The 24878-nt window shown below is 38.6% G+C and overlaps 1 protein-coding gene across 12 annotated transcripts in view; it reads left to right on the top strand.

Moving 5' to 3' along the window:
* The window catches only part of LOC143023829 (Y+L amino acid transporter 2-like), a 213211-nt gene that overhangs the window by 95729 nt on the left and 92604 nt on the right, over nt 1–24878 (top strand). For all 12 annotated transcript variants that reach the window (XR_012966219.1, XR_012966220.1, XR_012966221.1 and 9 more), the window contains 2 exons: nt 6151–6369; nt 17950–18175. Coding sequence is in view for 8 of the 12 variants with exons in the window: in XM_076182459.1 (XP_076038574.1) it covers nt 6151–6369; nt 17950–18175 (445 nt within the window). In the remaining 4 variants the exon portion in view is untranslated. The remainder of the gene's footprint in view (nt 1–6150; nt 6370–17949; nt 18176–24878) is intronic.

Below are 24878 nucleotides of genomic sequence, written 5' to 3'. Positions count from 1 at the left end.
GCTAAAATAGTGGATGAAGTCGTCTTTGTTTGTCGGTTTACGGTATACCTTGAACCTAGCGCTGCTGTCCGATCTGATGACGACAGCGTCTAGGAAAGGTAGGGAACCGTTGGTCTCTTCCTCTACTGTGAATTTAATTCTTTTGTCCACGTTGTTCAGTTGTTCCAGTATGTTTCTTGTGTCTTCATTTCACACAAAACAAACGACACAAGAAACATACTGGAACAACTGAACAACGTGGACAAAAGAATTAAATTCACAGTAGAGGAAGAGACCAACGGTTCCCTACCTTTCCTAGACGCTGTCGTCATCAGATCGGACAGCAGCGCTAGGTTCAAGGTATACCGTAAACCGACAAACAAAGACGACTTCATCCACTATTTTAGCGCACACGACGAGAAGACCAAATCAGGGGTTATCATTGGGTTTTACCTTAGGGCTCTTAGAATATGCAGCGAAGAGTATTTACAAGAGGAAATTGAATACGTAACCGCTGCGTTCAGGAACCTAAGGTACCCAGAGGGCATGTTAGGGACGTCACTACGGAAAGCCATTAAAATCAGACAGAGGAAAGGATGTGAAGAGAGGACAAATTTACGATACCTTGTGGTTCCTAACTCTGGCCTCTCTCACATGCTTTCCAAAACGTTGAGACAGACAGGACTCATCATAGTAAATGACACAGGGAAGAAAATAGGACACTTGACCACCAACAGAACCAAGACGAACCGTGACAATAGCATCGTTTACAAAATTCCCTGCAAAGGATGTGACTGTGCATACTACGGAGAGACATACAGAGGACTTAACAACAGACTCAAGGAACACAAAGCGGACATTAGACACCACCGAGAAACCAACGCTCTAGTTAACCACATTGACACAGAGGGACATTTGCCTAACTGGGAGGGTTCCACCATTCTAGCTAAAGGACTACACAAGAAACAACGGAAAATAATTGAATCACTTTACATTGCCAACCACAAAAACACAAACAAGAGAACTGGTGACTCGAAATGGACAAAATCTACCGCGACACTTGCCCTCCAAGAATGGCTTCCCAGACCACCCGACCCTAAGTAGATACCTTTTTCCCACTTCGGCCTACCCTCCCCAGCTTTCTTCCTTTCACTCTGAAGTTCCTCCATGCTACCTTGCCCCAACTTTTTATCATGATTTATTCTTTTAATGCTATTTGTTACTATTCATTTTCAACACTATTATCATTATTATCATTGTTATTATAACTATTATTTATTATTTCTATCATTATATTTATAATTTTATCATTACATTTTTATTTTTATTTTTATTATTACCATCTTTATTATTATTACTTTCATGATCATTATTATTGTTATTATTATTGTTACTATTTAAATTTTATTTAAGTTTTCGTTTTTATTATCATTGTTTTCACTATTATTGTCATAATTACTATTAATAACTATTTCTTGGTTATTAGTATTATCATTTTTATTTTTATTATAGTTTTTTATTATTACTTTTATTTTATTTTATTGTTATTATTTCCTGTATTGCTACTATCAATTTTGTTATTATTGTTAATATTATTAAATATTTATCTTCATCGTTTTCACTACTATTGTTACATTTTCTATTAATAATTTCTTTGGTATTAGTGTTATCATATTTAATTGTAAAAATGTCTTCATTGTTACGTGAACCACAATGTGATGTTCACATTCGCCACCAACTATGGCAACTCGGAGAGGTGGTGAGGTCCACCCCATGTATATAATGCCCACAGCCCGTTTGTACACATATTCCTTTGAAAAAGCATACCTGCGAAACTAGTCAGGAATAAACTCAAGACTAAGACTCCTGTGTTTCCTATTCCGCTTACATCACATATATATATATATATATATATATATATATATATATATATATATATATATATATATATATATATATATATTACAGTTGCATTTTATTGTCATAAATGCTTAGAAGGTTTCTGAGCTTGGTCAAGAGCGTGAAAACTGCCAGCTTTGGTAACCACTGGCCGCACAAGGTGCATTCGTTGCACAGCAGACTAGAATACTCTTGGCAAGGTGCCTCAGGATTTCAAAGTTTTGTGTCTCACACCAATACTTCAGTGGGTAAACAACAAAAGGCACAACACCTTTCTCTAGGTACATTTCAAGCTCAGTCTTGACCACTGCAGTGTTGTTTGTTGATGGATTTGCTATCAATTACCCGGGGCATGTAGGCACCAAAAGACGAGGTCATTTTGTACTTATGCTGGTTTTGTCTTCATCGATGCCAACTTAAGGCTGTAACTGACAGGGTTGGAATGCAAACAGTAGTTTTAATCTCACTCTCTGTCTTTCTCCCTCACTCTGTCTCGCTGTCTGTCTTTCTCTCTTTGCCTCTTTCTCCCTCACTCTGTGTCTGCCTATCCCTGTCTCTGTCTCGCTATATCTATTTTTTTCTGTCTATGTATGTCTGTCTGTATCTACCCATCTCCCTTCCTGTGTCTCTTTCTCTCTCCGTCTCTTTCTATCTCTGTCTGTCTGTTTACTTGTCTCTGTCTCTCCTCTCCCTCTGCCTGCCACTATTTCTGTATATGTCTTTCTCTGTCTTTATCTCTCTGCCTCCCTTTGTTTCTGTCAGTCTGCCTCTGTCTCTCTTTCTGCCTCTCTCCCTCATTCTGTCTTTTTGTCTGTTTCTCTCCTTGCCTCATTACCTATTTCTGTAATCGTCTCTGTATGTCTCCCACTATCTCTGATTGCCTCTCTGTCTGCCTTTTTCCTTCACTCTTTGTCTCTCTTTCTCTCCTTGTCTCTTTCCCTGTCTCTCTCTATCTCGCAATCTCTGTCCGTCTCTATATGTCTGTCAGTCTGTCTCTCTCCCTAGCTCTCTCTGTCTCTTTTTCTGTCTGTCTCTCTGAAGATGCTTGCCCTGATAAACTAATCCTCTTGAAATACGACTGCAAATATAAATTTATTTTTCTTCTTCTGGGTGCCAAAGTATAAATACATACATACATATACCAAAGATTTTTCCCCCTTACACGGGGGGTAGCCAAAAAGAAAAAGTCATAGAAACCACTCCCACCCATTCCATTCCCTACATATTCCACTCCCCTCCACCCTCCTCCCACCCTCTTATCTTGGCACCTCCTGGATGACGGGTCATCCCTGCATATTGTCCACTGCCCTGGGTCAGAAGCAGTGTCGCAAATATAAATACAAATACAAATAATTAGAAAATATTTAAATACAATTAAATCGTAATTATAATAGTATTTGATTCAGCCCTAGTATCAAGAATCACTATTGAAACCCCCAAAATATGGGAAAAATACAAAAAGTATCCTCCTCCAACACACACCATTTCTATTCTTATCTAAGTACTGTTATCATCTGGCCACATCAACCACTGACCTAAATTGATTCATATGGCAAACGACTACCTTCGAGACACAACTACATTCCACCACCTTTCTTCCGAGACTGCAAATGACCATTCACACAAACGGAATATTATACCTCCCCATTATAGCATGATACAATGTGCTATACATGTGGAAAAGACGATGTAAACAACATTCAACAAACCACCTAAAAACAATCAAGCCCCACATTCGCCCACGGCAGTCCTCTCGTCAGTGTAACCGATGTTTTCAAACGGCACTGCATGTTGAAGATCAAGACCTTGCCTCGTACATATCCAGTTCATGAAAATAAACGAACATCATACCTGCCAATGCGGAGTTCCCCTCACAGTACAACATATACTATTAGAAAGCCCGGTCTACAAAACTCCCCGGAACAACCATCTATTCTCTTATTCGCCCCTCAAACAACAATTACACTACACTCAACATTAGGACCATAAAATACTAATACCTCAATCATTCCTCTACAACTTGACAAAACCAAGTGACCCATACCCGAGTCAACTAACCATCGGAAGTACTAGGTTGATACATAGACCTATATCCATTTCGAAGGTCTCTTGAAGAATTCCATGAATATTTTTGTATTAGAAAAGGAAGAGAGAGAACGAGAGAGAGAGAGAGAGAGAACGAGAGAGAGAGAGAGAACGAGAGAGAGAGAACGAGAAAGAGAGAGAGAGAACGAGAGAGAGAGAGACAGAGAGAACGAGAGAGAGAGAGGAGAGAACGAGAGAGAGAGAGAGGAGAGAGCGAGAGAACGAGAGAGAGAGAGAGGACTCCTAACTTTGCAGGGCCCCCAGGCTTCTGCCGAGTCAGGTTTATGAATTTGTTCCTGGTGACAGATACACGTACTGTATTCCATTAAACTAAGAGCTACCGCCATTATTTATGTTGCTGAATGTATAGAGTGTATAATGGAAGGGGAAATATTACTGTTTACCCTCTCCATTTTTAATTTCAAACCTAACGAAAATGGGTTCACCAAATTCCAGCAGATATTTGCAGTGATGTATTTTCGCCGATAATTAGGGCGACGGTATCGCGTCAAAAGAGTAGATATCAAAGTAGTAAAAATTTAAGGCAAATTATTGAAAGAAAGGATAGTAGATATCAGGTGATGAGATTTCTTCTTTGAGTGCAGACTAGTCTCAAATTGTAAACATATAATTACACAAATAAACAAATAAAATGCCTAATGACTAGATCAGGAGTTCCCGACAATTTGGTATGTTTATAGACTTTCGTGTACCCTCAAAGATTAAGAAAAAAAAAAAAAAAAAACGATGGAGTTGATATTTTGATTTTTGATATTATTTTATTTTGAAATTTCTATATGTAAACTGCATAAGAATTTTAATAGTGATAACACCAGTAAACAAAATTCGGGTAATCTATGAAATATTTTGATCCATCACATACATATTTTTGATAATCATATATAACGATCACTCTCTCTCTCTCTCTCTCTCTCTCTCTCTCTCTCTCTCTCTCTCTCTCTCTCTCTCTCTCTCTCTCTCTCTTTCGTTTTCTCTCTCTCTCTCTCGCTCTCTCTCTCTCGTTCTCTCTCTCTCGTTCTCTCTCTCTCTCGTTCTCTATCTCTCTCGTTCTCTATCTCTCGTTCTCTCTCTCCCTCTCTCGTTCTCTCTCTCTCTCGCTCTCTCCCTCTCGTTCTCTCTCTCCCTCTCGTTCTCTCTCTCTCTCTCTCTCTCTCTCTCTCTCTCTCTCTCTCTCTCTCTCTCTCTCTCTCTCTCTCTCTCTCTCTCTCTCTCTCTCTCTCGTTCTCTCTCTCTTTACTAATAACTTCAGTAAACTAAACTTTGGTAATCTATGAAATATTTTGATCCATCACACACTGTCACACACACACACACACACACACACACACACACACACACACACACACACATATATATATATATATATATATATATTATATATTTATAATTATATATAACGATCACTGGAAGGGTGATGAGTGGTGGTAATAGACTTCAACAGAACGATCACTGTCTCAGTCGGTATATACAGGGACAGGTGCCTAGGGAAGTTTCAAAATAGTGAAAAATAAATTATATTCACCCTACTCTTCCTATACCTTTAGTAAAATATTTGACTACTAAAATGAGGAATAAAAACACACACACAGTATGCAATCAGAATGGAAATTTCAACATCGCCTATTGTACAGTAGTGGTTATTCTTTCAGACCTAATGTGAACCCTGAAAAGTGCAAATGTACCACTGGGGCTACCTATACCCCCCAGGTTGGGAACCCCTGCTCTGCATCACACGAATGTCACGGAATTCCGTAAAATACTGAATGGTTAAAACTTACGCAGTCACCGCCCATGCGGACGTTTGCATTGACTCCCAATCGGTAGTCAGGAAAAGTGGAAATAAAAAAGTTGAGCGTTGATCTTAGACAAGTTAATTTATTATTATTATCATCATTATTACCATTATTATTATCATCATCATTACCACCACCTCCGCAATAATCACCATCATCATCACCATCATCACCATCATCATCACCATCATCATCATCATCATCATCATCATCATCATCATCATCATCATCATCATCATCATCATCATCATCATCATCATCATCATCATCATCATCATCATCATCATCATCATCATCATCATCATCAATCATCAATCATCAATCATCAATCATCACCGGTGTGAGAATGAATACTGACCATCTTGATGTACAGGTACCATGGTTCCACGAAGTGGAGGCGACTATGCCTACATCCGCGAGGCCTTTGGACCTCTCCCAGCATTCCTGTACTTATGGGTAGCTTTGGTGATCATTATGCCCACTGGAAATACCATCATTGCACTCACCTTTGCCAATTATATTCTTCAACCGTTGTTCCCAAACTGCGAAGTCCCGGACACATCCCTACGGCTCATTGCAGCTGGAATCATATGTAAGTTAGTCTACTGTTTTGATTCCTTGCTGGGTGACTCATGTGCATGTCGAGTCTGTGTGAATTTACTGAGGGGAAGCTTGTGTATTCTGTAGGTACGTGTGATCAGTTGATTATAATGCTTCAGTAAGAACAAATGGAAATGCAATGCGCATAACTGAATACGTATGCATTGTGTATACGAAATATTGTGTCTTTCCGTGTCTCTGTTCAGCGGCGGCGCCAGGAATTTTTAGCTGGGGAGGCTAAGGGGGGGGGGGGCTGAGCAAATTTTTTGGGGGGCTAATAGTAATATGATAATACACATATATCATCCTCATTTCAGAAGGGGAGGGGGTTAATGGTAGGGCTAGCACTGATGGCTGACAAATCTTTAGCCCTGGCAATTAAAAATTCCACTTAATAAAATTATTTCAATGAGTGTTTTAAATTTTCAATTTGCTCATTTCAGTTGGGGGGGCTAATGGGGGGGGCTGGCCACTATTTAGGGGGGCTAAAGCCCCCCCAAGCCCCCCCCCCCCTGGCGCCGCCACCGTCTCTGTTGTTGTCTGTGTATTTGTCTGTCTCTATCTCTGGGTGTCTGTTCGGTCTTTGTGTCTGTCTCTCCACGTCTCTGTCTCTGTCCGTGTTTTTTTTTTCCTTTCAGTTCGTTTATTTGTTTCTTTCCTTCTCTCTGATCATGCCTCTGCCTCTACCCGTGTTTCTACCACTTGTCGTCTCTGTGCCCGTGTCCTTTCTGTGGCTGTGTCCTTTTTCTCCCCGTGCCTATCCACGCCTCTGTATTTCTCTCTCATTCTTTCTCTCCCCCCTCTCTCTCCATGTTTGTCTGCTAATCTGTCTGTTTCTTTTCATGTCTTTGTCCATGCCTCTTTCCATGTCTGTTTTTTGTTCTTGTTTCAATGCGAGCCGCTATTCGTGTTTCATTCTCCATCCGAGTCTCTCTCATTTCCTGCTCCTTACCTTGTCTCTGTCTCTCTGTCCAAGCCCCTGTACATGGCCATGTCTTTGTCCTCATCTGTGTCTCTGTCTTTCCGTGTCTTTACTCGTATTTCAAACATGTTCTCTATTTTTGTCCATGTCTCTCTGTTAAAATTTCTGTCTCTGTCCGTGCCTGTCTCCGTTTCTCTGCCCGTGTCTGTTTCTTTCCATTTCTCTGTCCGTGTCTGTCTCTGTATGTATTTTTTGTCTTTGTATCTGCTCATGTCTCTGTCCTCGTATTTGATTCTATTACTACCTCTTTTCGTGTCTGTGTTTCTTTCTCCGTCCGTGTTTCTGTTTTTGTCCTGCCTCTGTGTGTGTTTCTGTATCCATCCGTGTCTCTATATCCGTCTGTGTCTTAGCTTATGAATCTTTATTTGTCTGTATCTGTCACTGTCCATGTTTCTATCCGCGCCTTTGGCAGTTTTTATGTCTGTTTCTGTCTCCATCCGTGTCCCAGTCTCTGACCATGACTGTCTCACTCCGTGGTGCCTCTTTCTCTGCCCGTTTCTCTTTCTCCAGACTTGCCTCATTTTCTGTTCGTTTTTCTGTCTCTGCTCGTGTCTCCGGCCTTGCCTCATTCTCTGTTCGGTTTTTCTATCTTTATCTCAGGCTCTGCACGTGTTTCCATCTTTGCCTCTGTCCTTCTTTCTTTGCGTGTTTTTACTCGTAATCTGTTCATGACTCTTTGTGTGAAATTGGCTGTTGCCGACAAGTCTTATAAAAATAATAAATTTTATCACTACTACTATGCATTTGATAAAGCTGTAACAAGCGAAATGTCGTACCTATACCCTTGCAATGTTTACATATATAAACCTGCGCGCACGTGGTGTAACTGGCAAAACATTCGCCGTGATGTTGTGACAGCGATCATTCTAGATTTACGGAACCTTTTTGCGATTTGCTTTACATTTTTAATTCGAAAAAAGGACACACAGTTGTTCAGCTGTTGATTGTACAAATCTCAAGGTTGGAAAAAAAATCTTCGTTGCCTTCGTATGCCAAAAGGGAAAACTCCGACCGAATAGTGATTGTGTTGTGTTTATGTAACTGTATACGTATAACGCTATACAGTTACAGGTACAAGATAAAGTGTAGTGTTCTATTAATTTAGAATCAAAACAGTTTTCTGTTACTGTACTCCAAAGGTAGGAGTAATAGTATAAGGTAAGCAGAGTAAGCTTCGTTTATTTAGTTTATTTAGTGACCGCTCTTGTTTCTTTTTTTGATTTATACTTCCTCTTTGCCGTTTGTATTCCCAGAGGAGGAGCGAAATGGCTGGTGAAGGTTGTGTGAACATGGAGTACCGACTCAGAATGTCAATGAACGACGGGATGCCGGTGTGGAACGCGGTGACGTAGGGAAGCAAGGTGATAAGATATCGGATGACCGTGAGCGACCAGATGTCCGTGATGGGGCAAATGTCTATGAGGCATTGAATGTCAGTGAAGGACCAAATATCAACAGAAAGCAAGGTGTCAATAAAGAACAAAATTATAATGTAAGGCATAATGTTGAAATTCAAAACGTGTCAAAATGAAATAATCACGAGTTTCTTAAAACCATGTACTTTAATGTTCGTAGTATTAGGAACAAATTTCAAGAAACACAGGCGTATGTCAAAAGCGAAAATCTCGATATGATATAATGAAAGGGATAACCGAGACACGGTTAAGTGGTGGAGAGTTTGAAGCTGAATTTAATATTGCGGGATTTAAACACTTTCATCAGGATAGAAACCACAAGAAAGGTGGGGGGTGTTCTGTTGTACGTTAAAAGCAATATTTATGCCTGTATTTATCTAGTTGTATTTTGCGGGGAGGGGAGCTATACTCGTGGAATCCCGCCTTTGTATCTCGCAGTGTCTAGTTTGCTTTTAAACTCATGAATGTTTTTTGCGCATACTATTTCATTATCCAGTTTGTTCCAAGTATCCACCACTCCATGTGGAAAACTGTTTTTCTTCAGTTCTCTTCTGTAACTATGTTATTTTATTTTCTTTCCATGTCCTCTTGTGTTTTTCTTGTCCCAGTTTAGTAAGTCCTCTCTATCGAGTATCTCTGTGCCTTTCATGATTATGTAGATGGTCAGTAGGTCACCTCTCTCTCTTCTTTGCTCTAGCGTCGGTAACTCCAGTTTAGCCAATCTCTCCTCATATGATAGGTTTGCAAGTGCAGATGCCATTTTTGTTGCTGCTCTCTGGATTCTTTCTATTTTCTTTATATTCTTTTTGGTACTGGGTGACCACAATGTCGCCGCATACTCTAGTCTAGGCCTTATCAATGTAACCAATATATATATATATTTTTTATCATGTCTTCGTCCAAGTATGCAAATGCCACTTTTATTGATCTTAGCAAGTTGTAAGCCTCCCCGACAATTTTGTTAATCTGTTTATCATAGGACAAGTCTGTGATAATTACCCCCAAATCTTTTTCGGATCCTGCCTTCTTTACCTCCTTGGTTTCAATTGTATATTTTCCTGATATTCTGTTTTTGCTTTTTTCCAAACTCCATTATGCTACACTTCTTAGTATTAAAGTCCACTTCCCATTTCTTACTCCAGTTCCGTACCTTATTCAGGTCTTCCTGCAGTGGTTCACAGTCCTTATCAGTTTCTACTTTCCTTAACAGTTTGGCGTCGTCTGCAAAGAAGCTCATGTAACATTTCACATCCTCGTCCATGTCATTCACATGAATAGCAAACATTATTGGTGCCAATACAGATCCTTGCGGTACTGCACTGATTACCTCTTTCCTATCTGAATATTTTTCTCGGAGCACTGCTCTCATCTTTCTACCAATCAGGAAGTCCTCCATCCATTTTAGTAGGTTCCCTTTTATTCCTTCTATGTGTTCCAGTTTTTTTTTTTTTTTTTTTAGTAATTTTCTGTGTGGTACTTTGCCAGAAGCTTTTTGCACGTCTAGGAAGGCACAATCAGCCCATCCATTTCTTTCTTGCACTATGTCTATTAGTCTTGAGTAGAAGCATATTAAGTTTATGGTGCATGATCCTCCTTGTCTGAACCCATCTATTCTTGATGACTTTCTCACAAATTTTGGCTATAGTGCTTGTTAGTGATACTGGCCTATAATTGGTGGGTTCTTCCTTGTTTCCTTTTTTTATTGGTACAATGTTAGCATTTTTCCAGCCTTTAGGTATCTTTCCTTCTTTGAGTGAGCTATTTATTATGTTGTGTATTTTGTCTGTTAGTTCTTTGCATTCCTTTAGAATCCAATTTGCAATGGGACCTCTCGCAGTCAGGCTCGTAGATTCCTATTAGCGCTAGAATTTTCAATTGTCTCGGATTTCACGAGGCAAAGGGGTGACTTAGCTAATTTGGAAACCGATATTTAAAAAAAGATACAAAAATTGCTGCATAGATGTATTTAAAATGAAAAACATGACTCATAATGTTATAAGTTTTACTTACTGGTGTATGATAAGGCTTTGTTAATTTAATTATAAGGTAAAACTAAAAATAGGTAATTATTTTTACTGAAGTAACTATGAGCAGTAAAAATAAGAGGATGTTGATTTCGGTTTGTGTATTTTATCTGAGAGTGTTGAAAAATAATGGATATCACTGTCACGTCCTGTATATGAAGATAATCAGTGAGATAGAAAATAACAGCAGTGGTGGCGGACGTACGAAGTTAACGACATTTTTGTAAAGAATAGCCTCTTAGATCTGCTGGGAGCTATTTTCAAACAAATATGACTAATTTTACGTGTGCCGTGGCAAACTGCACGTCAGATTCAAGAAAAAATAAGAGAAAGACAAAGTTTATCGTACCGAAAAAATTAAGTCTTCGATGCAAAATTATATTTTCGATACATTACATGGATTTGCCTATTGCTTGGTGCATTCAAATGAAAGTATATATCAGTATACGTCCATTGAAGTCGGTAGAAAATGACAAATTGCTTGGCTTGATACAATTATAGGCTGTTTTACGAATATCATCTGTGATTATAAATAGAGGCTCAAACAATGCTATATGCCGTTTGCAATCATGAAATTAATTTACTTAAATTTCAGACACAATAATGTACAACGATACACCTCTGTAAGCTTATAAAACTTGCCCAAAAAAGTATTTATTTCCGGCAAGAATTACAAAATCTGGCGGTGTCTGGTATCAATTTGCTTACTGCGAAAGGTCCCATTCCATCTGGGCCATATGATTTTCTGACGTCAAGTTTTGATAGGTGTTCTGATATTTCTTTTTGTGTTGTTGTAAACTCACTCATGTGGGGAGATTGCTTGTTATTATCTTTGTCCCAATTTTGTATTTTCTCTCTGGTGAAGACAGATAAGTGATTGTTCATGACTTCGGCCATTTCTAATTCTTCTGTGTATTCTATTTTCCTTGGCGTAGTTTCACCATTTCCTGTTTGTTTTTAAGTTTACCATTCACATATCGATAGAATAGCTTGGGTTGATCTTTGCATTTATCTATAATATCCTTTTCATGGTTCCTTTTCTCCTTTCTTCTCACATTAACATACTCATTTCTATAGTTTATATAAATTTGCCATTTACTAGGTTTTTTTTATCTTTTCTCCACCTTTTCCAAGCTTTGTCCCTTCTGTCTTTTGCCTCACTGCATCTTTTGTTGAACCAACATTTGATGTACTCTCTCGCTTTTGTCTTGGTACATGCCTGTTTACCCCTTCATTGTAATTTTCCACTAAGATATTCCATTTCTCATCCACTTGTGTCTCTTCCATATAGAATTTTTCCCAGTGTGCATTCCGGAAGAATATCTTTAGTTTTGCAAAGTCCGTTTTGTTGTACATAAATCTTCCTTTCCTATGCTTTTCATTTCTCTCCATGTCTATTTCTTCCTTTAGTACAGTTTCGATGAGTATATGGTCACTCTTTCCAATAGGTGTCTTGTAATGGATTTTGTCCACAATTTCAGGTTCTGTTGTAAATTTTAAATCTAGTTTCGACGGCTCTTCATTGCTTCTGTATCTGGTGTTTTCGCTGACCCATTGGGCCATAGTGTATTCTATGGTCATGCCCAGCAGTACATTACCCCACAAGTCGTCTCCTCGCACTGTCATGTTATCCCAACAAATTTCTTTGCAATTGAAGTCCCCCATAATTACCAGATTACCCCTGCCCATTAGTATCTCATTTAGTGATTTCCTTGTATCTTCTAGCATTTTTGTATGTTCGTCCTGTTTCCAAGCGTTCGTTTTTGGGGGCACATAAGTCACCACAAACTTTCTACTTTTCATATTCTTGCCTTCAACTTTTATCATGATCAGTTCAACATTACCTTTGCCCTCCGCAATTTTTGTCACGTTTAAATCTTTCTTGGCTAAGAACATGATTCCTCCTCCCTGTTTCTTGTCCCTGTTTTTTATCCAGTAATTATATTGGCCTTGTCCAATATCGATGGATGGTATTTCACCTCTTAGTTTAGTCTCTACAATCCCATTATATCTGGTTTTTCTTCTAGCAGGTAATCATTGAGTTCGTTCAGACCTGAAATTAATCCGTCAATGTTAGTATAGGCCACTTTTAATTTTCTTCTTCCATATTTTTTTTTCTTTTTTTTTTTCGTTTTGGTGTGCCATTTCCTCAATCTCATGTCGATTACTCTCCAATGGAATTCCTTGCTTTCTGTCTCCGTTCTCATCGAGTTTTTTTTTCCTTTCCTTCTTTTAGTGACTTTTCTTTTTCTAATTCCTCAGTATTCATTTCTCTTTTTATCCATATCTTATTGTACTTTTCACTCCTTGCCAAGTTGCCTACTTTTTCAAATATGTCTTCTACTACCATCTGTGACCTTAATTTTATCTTCAGAGGTCGATTTCTATCCTTAGAATGGCGAGCGATTCTATATGTTTCGTCCAGGTCTTTGCCTGCTTCTCGGTCTCCCCCTGAATTTCATTTAGGATTTCTACTGTCTCTTTTTCTCTCATGTACCTCGCCAATCCCTGTTTTTCTTTTAGTCCATATACCACAATACATTTTTTCCTATCTACTGTATCTCTCACCCAATGAGCTTTTTCATTAATCACTTGGATAATTGTGTCTTTTGCATTATCCTGCATTTGCTGCTTGACTATTTCTTTGAAAGCAGTTTCCTTATTTTCAATCTTTTCCTTCCACTTCTTAATTTTCTGGATACTTTCCTCACCTAGGTTCTCTTCGATTTTTTCCGTAATTTCTTGTATTTTATTGTTCACCTCTTTCTTTAAGTTTTCACTATTGTTATCATTAATTCTCTTCTTTTCGTTATCACTCTTCAGCTCATTTATATCCCTTTTTATTTCTTTAATCTCGTTTGTAAGATCCAAGTTGGTTTTTCTTAGAAAAGAAATTTCGTGATTTGCTTGTGGTAAGCAGTCCATTATTCCAATGATATCCTTTCTTAAGTCCATAATTTCAATCTCCCACCATATCCTATTTTTGCTCATATCCCTCTCTATCTTTAATAATCGACTTAAGTTCCTGCTTTCATACTTACTAAATCCTGGAAAATCTTCTTTGTCGTTATTGATACACGTGTTTCGGGAATGTTTGTTTACATCGCGGTTCGACAGACTGACGCCAGATGGCTCTGGTTCGTGATTGGCATTCGGATCGTTGTTTTCTTTAATTTGTGCTAATTCCGTGTTAATACAATTGACTAGCACTGCAGAGATATAATTTCGGACACTCAGGATCACTCCCCACCCCTACAATACAAACCAGGTTTCCTTTTTTCGTCATAAATCCTCTTCTTGGTTCCGCGACGACGACGAAAGCGACGGAGGTGTTTACGGCGTGAAGGCGTGTGTTTTAGAGAAAGTGAAACAGGGTGCATATGATAGTTTGTGGTTAGAATTAACCCTAACAAATGGGAAAAAAAAATTAATGTAGGTGTAATATATAGGCCAAAGACGTTATCATAGTAGATGACAAACTGATGTTTTAAGAACTGTCTAGTTTCTGCAACCGGGACTTATTGATAATGGGTGACTTCAATTTTACTGACATCGATTGGATGACCCTAGATTCTAGTTTTACAACTATACGTACTGAGTTAACCTTAATCCTAATGCCGGGTACCGCAATGTTTTCTTGATTTTTATTTTATTTTATTTTGTATATATATATATATATATATATATATGTATATATATATATATATATATATATATATATATATATATATATATATATATATAAATATATTGTCACCCCACCATTACCCCCGGAAATTTCTTACCACCCCCCTGGGGTAATTTACCCACAGTTTGGGAACCACTGCCCTAGAAAATGGCCATATAGGTAGTAGCTTGATAGATTTTCTCTGCGACAATTACTTGGTTCGGCATGTAAAAGAACCCACGAGACATGGAAATTTACTCGATCTCTTGATCACTAACCACGAAAGCATGATAACCGATGTAGAGTCGGTGAAACTATTGCAAATAGCGATCACAACTTAGATTCAAACTGCTAACAAATTTTAGAATAGATAATTGTGTTTCTAAAATACCTGATTTCATTAAAACTCAGCTTACAGATTGGGAGGCAAAATTAAACGAAAGACCTGTAGATCAGATGTGGGAAATGTTTCAAAATACGCTTAATAAGATGATTCATATTTACATCCCATTTAAGGACAAATGCCCCCCAAACCAGGCTCGCCCAAAGCGGCTTGATAAAGAAAATGAAAAAGTATTGCTAAAAAGAGACAGGCTTATAAGAAATACAAGTGCTCGGGTGCACGTAATGACTATCAAAGTTATATATTAATAGAAATTAAACAAAAACGAAAACGACACTGAAATGAATATCGCTGATAAATCCGTATGAAACTGTGAGGTGCAAAACTGTTTAATTTACATTATATAAAAATATACAATTTACCTTAGTCTGCTGTAGGCTATATAGTATATGGGATATGTGCGGGGCACGAGTGAGGGAGTCAGAGAGACGCTCCTACCCACGTCTCTTAGATTTATGTAAAGAAGCACAACACAGTGCCAGCGACAAGCGTCACTTTATTAAAAGATATAAACCTAACCTACCCTTATTTGCCTGGCTTCATACATTCTATTCACCTCTTTATTTATGTGTGAAGAAGGCTTACAAATGATCAATTTCTAGTTATCTAAAAAAAAAAAAAAAAAAAAAAAAGGATAACACCTATAATAATGCGGACGCTACTTCGCGTCATCATTCATGGCGACCTCCGACCTCGGACAGAAGTGCCTGAGTCATGTACTCCTCCGCCACTGGTTAGTAAGTCCTCCTGCAACTGGGACACTCACATGAGAAAAAGCCTAATTCACGTTTAAATCTTAATTCTTAATTTAAGATAACCTACTAATTGGTTGAATTGTCAATAGGTTTCATAAGGATGACGAGCACATATGGTTCGTACTGGAATGTGGCTTATGGCGCTATATTCGCGTCTCTTTGTGTCAGTGACGCTTTATGGAACATGACACATTTGTTTGCACCGAACTGCAAAGTAACATTTTTATTTTTACAATGTACAAGAAAAATACGAGTATATGAGTTTGAGAGGGCTACTGAAAATTTTTAGGGGGCTAAGCCCCCCCATAGTCCACCTATGCACATGAACGGCAACAAAGTAATCATAAGCAACTAAGGACTTGTATGCTTTCATGTTAGGCCCGGTAGTTTTGAAATATGTACCAACTCATCATCACGCAAAGAGAAGGGATCAGGAAGTTTCTCTCCAATATTGAGAGTCAGTTATGATACATTATGTTGTTTATTAGCATCCTCGAGTTCTTTGAATGAAGTAGAGGGATGCATTCTCACGTAGTGTTTATTGTTGATCTCACAGCCTTGCGTCGTTTGTTGCCTCACAGTATGCGCGTGCATGTTCATAACAGAGCTCCTACTTCATCCAAGAGGGGTCGTTTGCTTCACAATATGTGCGCTGTTGTTTGCGGTAGAGCTCCTACTTTATGCAAGGTGTCTGTAAAGGCTCCGTCATGGTGTATATTTTGGTAGATTCTTTCATTATATTTGCCTCCCTGTCCATGTCTTTGTTCATGGAGATAGCATAGAGGATCAGTTTTTAAGAACAATAGGAGTTAATTCATCCCGGCCATAAGCCCTCTTAATATTCAGGTCAGGTTGGGTTAAAAAATAAAATAATTCGGATTATTGGTCTATTTCCAAGACGGCCTGGAATACAGGTAGAGCATTGAACTAACCATTCCAAATAATTTATTATGGGAATATTGAAGGTTATTTTATCAACTGTCAGTGAAAGGAGATTTTTTTTGTGAATATTGAAATGTTCTACAATAGATAATATTTCAGAAAACGGAGAGGAATGTGTTCCTTCGAAGACGTTAGAGGAATTTTTCTGAGTAGTCTTTGGAATTAAGTGAGAGGTATACTACACGTGAGTACTTTTTTGGGGGAAATGAAAACATACTTGAAGCCGGTCTAAAGTTTGGAATATTGAAGCTTAAGAATATTGAAAACAGCAAGATAATCACGCCCATCTGCACAAGAACCAGCTTTGAATTGGAAAATAGAGTAGGGAATGTAAGAGATACGTCGCTGACCGCTATGCTGGTCACCTGAGTTTCGGTGGAGAAGAGGAAAGGGAGAAAGAGGAGACGTTTCATTGAGGAAGTTTGAGTGCAAGTCCCGAATATTGCAGAAATAGAGTTAGAGGATGCGTCGCTGGGTCAACACTGGGACGTCAACAAATACTCCTGTTTCATGTTTGTGTTCTGCACCGCCACAAAGTTTAGGTCGGGTGACAGCCCCGTAAACCTTAGAAGAGAGACCAAATCTCGTTGAGGATGATTCCAGTCCTCCAACCAACAGGGAACCCAGACGCGAGTAAGAATGAGTCCTTAATTATTTTAGAAGTATGATAAAAATGCGTCTTTGGTTGTTCATTGTAATGGTAAGAGGTGACGTGTCTTTGCGAGCAGGGCAGACTGCTCTCTATGTCATCGGACGCATGAAAAGTTGCAAGAAATTGGTGTTATTGACATGGCACAATAGGAAAGCTCGTTTTACACGTATCGACTTTTTGCCATGCGCCGTCCACGACACGACATGGGTGTATATGGACGCTTCCACACATGGTCGTGGTCGTGGCGTGTGAAAGCGTCCATAGACACCTATGATCATTTGAGAGCACGAAGTCGTGTCGTGGACTGCGCACGGCGAAAAGTCGATACGTGTGAAACGTGCCGTAAAGGTATTAAGGATTCCGACACTCATTGCCACTCCTCCATTCCCGGAGTGAACAATGCGGTTGCGGATTCTCGCCCCTGTCTTCTCTTCTAGTCGCCACAGGGAATGCGTGAGTGAAATTAATTTTGATTCCCAACCCTCCAGGCATATAATTAATTAGTGTCTATATTATTCTATGTAATATTATGCTCATATTCACACCCGCTTCTTTCTCTTTGTTTATATCATAATCAAGATCCACCTTTTCGAGATAAAACCATTTGGAAATCCATGAACACGTTCATCCCCAATCAGTGGTATTTATGGTCGGCGTAAGATCATTCACATCAGAAAGATATGCAAAACTCAGAACCAAAATTACTATTCTTAGCCTTCCTCATGTTTTTAGGTTTCCTTACGTGGATCAACTGTACCAATGTAAAATTGGCTGCCAAAGTGCAAGGTGTGTTCACAGTGACTAAAGTCTTTGCACTCATCATCATCATCAGTGCAGGAACTTACCACATGTGCACAGGTAACACGAAGAACTACAGTGAGCCTTTCAAGAATACAAACTGGAATGTAGCAGACATCTGTACAGCTTTCTACCAAGGCCTCTTTTCATATGCAGGATGGTAAGTAACACACACACTTTTAAACCAATAGAAGGCCAATAATTTTAAAACCAAATGTTAATTATTATATTAATCCCTTTTTTATTATTAGTTTTCTTAACTTTGAACTTGTGAACATAATATATTTGTAAACATTGGAAATCCATGGTTATTAGAGATAGTACATATGTACAAAGGCCCTTTCACACTTTTGCTTCTTTTCTTTCTCCATTTTCCTGAAGCCACATCCCTGGCCTTTTTTGCAGTCTCACATTTTTTGTTAAACCAATCCTGTTTTTGATTCTTCCCTTTTCTAGTCTTTGGGACATGTTTGTTCATTCCTAGGTTGTAAATTTCAAGAAAGTTTTCCCATTTACTCCTTATTCCTGTGGTATTCATGAATTCCTCCCATTTTGTTTCTTCAAAGAATTTTCTCAATCCTAAGTAATCTATTTTCCTAAAATTGAGTCTCCCTTGCCTGTGTGATTCATTCCTTGGGTCTATTTCTTCATCCTCCTGCTGAAATTTATTTGTAACATGGTCACTTTTTCCTATTTGGCAAAGGTAGTTCAAGGAGCTTATGATGTCTAGCTCTTTGATTAGTAACATATTTAATATTGTGGGAGTGTCATCTCCTCTTACCCGGGTCACTTCCTTTACCCACTGGGTCATTGTGTTCTCCATTGCTATACTCAGCAGGGCATTTCCCCAGGAATCTGCTTTGCTACTAGCTTCCCATTCCTCCCGGTTGCTGCCATCACAATTAAAATTTCCAATAAGGACTATGTTGCTACTTGATATTCAGTTTCATCATAAGCTCTTGTCTTGGAGGGAACATATGCCACCATGAAGTCTCATTTATTGTGTCCTTTAGTACTGATCTTTAGGTGAATTGCTTCAACCCTGCCTCCACTCAGATTTGCTTCTTCCACCTTTATGTTTCTTCTCACCACAAACATTACTCCACCCTTTTTATCTTCTCTGTCTCTTCTCCAGGAGGTGTATCTGTTGTTTCCCAACTGTATATTAACATTTTTTGGAAGTTTAGTCTCTACTAGGCACAATATATCAGGCTCATTTATCCTTAAGTAGTCATGTATCTCCAACTTAGCTGATAGTAAACCATCATTAGCATATGCTATTCTAAGTTTCCTTGTAGTGCTTACTTTGCAATACTGCTTTCTTGTTTTCTTAGAAACCATTTCCTTCCCTGATTGAGAACTCTCTCTCTCTCTCTCTCTCTCTCTCTCTCTCTCTCTCTCTCTCTCTCTCTCTCTCTCTCTCTCTCTCTCTCTCTCTCTCTTTGTCTTTGGTCTTCCTATCATTTTGGCTTGGACTTCAACTAAGAGCTTCCGTGTCTTTGCTTGTTCATTTTCATCAGCATCTTTCCTAATCCAAATATTTTTTCAACCTCTCTTCTCATGCTAACTTCCAAGACTTGCTGATTACTTCTTTTGCCATGGGTTGTGACTTGAACATTATTTTTATTAGACCTGCATAATTACTCTTATACTTGCCTAACCTATACACACTAACAATCTGGTCTGTTACATTTAAGTCCTTCCCTAGAGTTGCTGATGTATTTTCCTTAATAATTTGCATTTCTTTTTCTTGACATAACTTCAAGAGGTGTTGTATTCTTCTTGGCATCCAAAGAGGAAGACACATTTAGATTTGTCTGCAACATCTCTGATGAAATATTCTATTTTTTTTTTTTCTATAACCTTGACTATTCCTTCTTCCAGGCTGTCTCTCTTCTGTTGCTTATTGATATCTTTAAAGGTTATTCTATTTCTCCTATCTTCATTTGTTGTTGGCCTATCCTCTTTTTCCTCCATGGTGTTTTTTCTCTCATCAGAGTTTGATTCTCCCTTCTCAATTTATCAATCTTTGTTTTTTGAGCCAGGTTTGTTTCCATTTCCTTCTCAAGTTTATTCTCCAGATCATGTAATCTAGCTTCATATGGGGAAATTAAGTCTCTAAATCTTTCCAATTCCATAAGAATTTAACTTGTCTCCATAGCAGTATCCAACTTTAGACTTTTCTTCTTTTTCAAAATTATTTTCTGTACTATATTGATTAGTTTTTCTAATGGACTTACCTTTTTGGGTGTGAACCTATCAAAATCATTCATTGTTAGTGTGGATATAACAATAAAAGACAACGGTTTGTGATGTAAGCAAAACTAGAAATTAAATTTGATCTTTTTGTATTTCTGTAAGCAGCTTCGGAGATGAAGGCCACTATTTTTCTTACCTTCCTTTCTTCAAAAGTTGAAATCAGTGATGTTTTGGCTCTGCTGTGACCCTGAATAGCTTTGTTTTCCTCCTATCTATTCCATTTGCAAGATATTTTAATCTAGCTTTGATAGGCAAATCTAATGTGTTGATTCGTGTCACTGTTGTTGCATCACGACGAAGATCACTATTTTTCCTCCCTGACTCAATCTAAAGTTGGAACCAGCAATATTTTGTCCCTGTTGTGTGTCAAACCTTTTAAGCTTTTACTCGAGAGTGATTGATGTGCTCCTATCCAAGAGTTGACACCTTGACGTGGTGGATAAGCTTAAGAATCTTAATGACTACAAAAGCTGTGTCGATAGAGAGGAAATCTCTGTAGGGTCACCCATATTGAACAAGCTTTGTAAGAAAGATGAGACAAGGAGCAGCTTGCACACACAGTTGCAGGACCCACTGGTAACTGGCACGTCCCTAATGGTGAACAAGGAAATTCCTCATAGATATATGGGGTACAGTCATAATAGTGGCTAGGACCATTAGGCACCCTATATATATATATATATATATATATATATATATATATATATATATATATATATATATATATATATATATATATATATATATATGGCTCCACCGAATATAATGAATAAGGTGACACCAGAGAAATATATCACCGGAAACCACTTGTCAGGAAGGTGAGATTACTGCCAAAATTCCTTTATAGCAAAAAAGCATTGCACAACCAAAGGAAAACTGAATGTTCCTGTTGGATCATCGTCTCCTAAAAGTCCAATCTCATTGCCTTGTGTGATTACGGGCAGTGTGCCACCTAATGTGAACGATCACTGTCCAAGCAGATCCAATTCTTGCACAATGAATAGCATGAAGAAAATGAAGATCTATACTTACAACATAAGAATCCTCTCAGAAAACCACAGGCTGGAGAGTTTAATGGAAGAACTAGACAACATCAAGTGGGACATCACGTGACTGAGAAAAGTCCAAAGAGCAGAAGAAAAGCTGATACAGTTACAAGATAGTCACCACCTGTTCTACTATAGAGGTAAGGAAAAAGAAAGAGCTAGTGGAGTAGGATTCTTGATAAAACAGAGAAGTTGTTGGTAATGTAGTTAAATTCAGTAATGTATCAGACAGGGTAGCTTGGATTGTGATTAGACTGTGTAAAAGGTACACTAAAAATAGTTCAGGTTTGTGCACCAACTTCACAGATTTCAGATGATGAAATTGAGTCCTATGATGATTTAAGTCAGGTAATGGATCAAGAAAAAGGTAAGAACATGTTGGTAATAGGGGACTCTAATGCTAATGTGGGGAAGGAGATGGGAGATGAGTCATGCATCTGGAAGTTTGGAGTACATACATACATATACACAATGTTATGGTCATAAATAAATTCAAAATAGTGTGGTAATTATTGTTAGGGAATTGCATTGTTTACCTTAAGTTATGGTGATTTCCCTCAAGGCTTGTTTAATTTTGATTCAGGAACCTTTCCTGAAACTGCGTACCACACTATCGTAACTTTAATCCTCTTCCATACGGTGCCGCCTACGTAGGCGGCATGAGGAGCAAGTGGATACGTGAGGCTGCCATATCGGCGTCTTGATTGTATTTATTGTAGTTGTCCCTGCGTAACTGACATACTCTCTAAACTGGCTTCATCACATTTTCTATGGTTATCAAAATTCATGGGTGAAAGAGAGAACGATCGATATAAGCGGTGACTATTTTTTAAGATGTGATTATTATGACGCAACATCGTATGTCTGGCAGCTAATGCTGCCCGCGAGATTTTGGCCTGGAGTGAAGTGGTTAAGATACAATTAAACTCCCCCCTCTTTATTTTATTAAACCTATAATGTAATTTTGGTTTATAAATCGGGAATTTTGAGAATTTGCTTAAAGTATAAGTTGTCCCGTGGCTTCGAAGCCTTTATGAACTCGTAAGAGTCCCTGCCGAACGACACTGGTTGTCATCAACTGAATGTCAGAGCACCTTCAGCACTGGTACCAGATGCTTCTCTCAAGAAACCTCAGCTTAGGTCTTTTACGGTTCTTATCAGAAGCCATCAATATTTCTCTTTAACTTCAGACCACCAAATGTCTGAGAACAGAAACAAGTTCTCAGACTTTCCCATATGAAATTCTTAAACCATAAATATGATAATAGTTAGTTACCATAGAATGGTAGGTTGCACAGCTAAATTAAATTTCAGAGTTGAGAGAAATAAATTAGTTTTAAAAAAGAAAATTATAAATAGATTCGAAACTCTAGGAATTAATAAGGACAGAGTTGAAGGTATGAATTTGAATTTATTGAATATCATTAAGGAAGCAGCAGAGAAAGTAGGAAGTACAAAAAGTAATAGAGAAAATAAATACTTCAAAGCTACAAGTGACCTAATTAAAAAAAGAACCATGCAGATTAAAAGGAGAGACAAAATAGAGTAGAACTTAACATGTTTATCAACAAAAGGCAGAGATCAGAGAAAACAAAGAGAAACATGAATGATATAGAGGAAACTATTCAGAAAGGTAAAAGTATTAAAGGGACTGAGTGCAGACATGCTTGAGGAAGACAGCAAATGATATGTTTGAAAGATAGAAATGGAGAGATAATTAAATCCAGAGACAGAATGGTAAAGTGAGTAGAAGAATTTTACCAAGAGCTTTACTTGTCGAAGACCATAGTTGAGTCAGTAACTTCATCTGCAGACATTAGTAGTGTACCAGAGATTATAAAGGAAAAAGTAGAATTTGCCCTGAAAAATGTGAAATGAGGGAAAGCTCCTGGGGAAGATAGTATATCGATAGATGTTTTGAAAGACGCAGGGAAAGAAATTCATATTAAGTTAACTCGGTTGTACACCCAGTGCTCATGCCAAGAAAGCATTCCTGAATCCTAGTGCAATACTATAGTGGTTTTGCTTCATAAAAAGGGGGACCAGAGGGATCTTAGTAACTACTGACAGATTAGCTTGCTATCAAATGTATATAAAATATTCTCCAAGATCCCTACAAATAGACCAAGTCAATTTTTAGGTGGAAACCAACCAAGAGAACAGGCAGGCTTTAGAAGTGGATATTTGACTCATAGACCATTTGCAGGCGATGAACCAACTAATCGAGAGAATGACAGAATACTATATACCCCTTTGTTTAGCTTTTGTAGATTATGAGGTCTTTGACTCGGTAGAACAAATAGCAATACTAACCTCACTATGCAAGTAGGGTACAAACGAACAGATCGTGAGGGTTCTAGAAAAGATTTATGTGAAAGGTACTGCAGTAATTCAATTACATAAAAATACAGAAAAGATCAAGATCATTAAAGGAGTATGGCAAGGTGATACAATTTCACCCAAATTATTTACAGCTTGCTTGGAAGAGATTTTCAGAAGGTTGAGTTGGGAAGAAAAAGAACAGCTTTCCACACAAAGTGGTGGATGTCTGGAACAAATTGGATGAAACAATAGTGTGTACAAAAACCATACATAAATTTAAGAGCAAACTAGATACTGTGAGATACAAAGACGGGACAGCATGAGCATAGCTCCCCTTCCTGTAAGATAAAACTAGGTAAACACACACACACATGACAGTCAAAGTGACAGCAAAGTTTGGAACTCATGGAAAAACTTCAAATTTCATGGATCTCAACGATGAGGGAGTACCTGTGTTGTATTAGTAGGAAGGAAAAAAGCTCGTGGTGTAGTGGGAAGGTGAAGAAAAAGGAGAAGGGGAGGGATTACATACATACATATACCAAAGGCTCTTTCCCCTTACATAGAGGGTAGCCAAAAAGAAAAAGGCATAGAAACCACTCCCACCCATTCCACTCCCTACATATTCCACTCCCGTCCACCCTCCTCCCTCTCATCTTGGCACCTCCTGGATGACAGGTCATCCCTGCATCCTGTCCACTGCCCTGGGTCAGAAGCAGTGTCACAAGACACAGCACATCCACAGCAAGGCCGCTTCATTAATTCGGCGACCCCCCCTCTTCGTCCCCTCATGCAGAAAAGGAGAAGACAGGGAGAAATCCTCTCGGGCCGCGTCAAATTTCTTGTACATACTTCCTCAATCCTCCATCCCCCACCCACTCCCCCTCATGCATCACAGCATCATCCATACACAACCCTTCTCCACTCACCCCTATCTTCTGTCCTTTCCTGTCCTTCCTCAACAGACATTCCTCTCTTTTGTAATGCCCCTTTCACCCCATCCAGCCATCTCATCCTAGGACGCCCCCTCATATTCACTCCTTCCACCTCTGCCTTCTACACCTCTTTTACCAATCTTTCTTCACTCATTCTTTCCATGTGTCCAAACCATCCTAATACTCTTTCATCGACCCTATCTCCCAGTTCCCTTTCCACCCCTGTTCTCCTCACCTCCTCATTTCTCACTCTAGCCTAGTAACCCCTATCATACTTCTCAGACATATAATCTCAAACACA

Source organism: Oratosquilla oratoria, unplaced genomic scaffold (assembly GCF_046742065.1).
Source record: "Oratosquilla oratoria isolate Oo_2021 unplaced genomic scaffold, ASM4674206v1 SCAFFOLD65, whole genome shotgun sequence".
NCBI lineage: Eukaryota > Metazoa > Arthropoda > Malacostraca > Stomatopoda > Squillidae > Oratosquilla > Oratosquilla oratoria.
The sequence above is the reverse complement of the archived record's forward strand: the minus strand, read 5'-3'. Positions and strand labels throughout refer to the sequence as shown.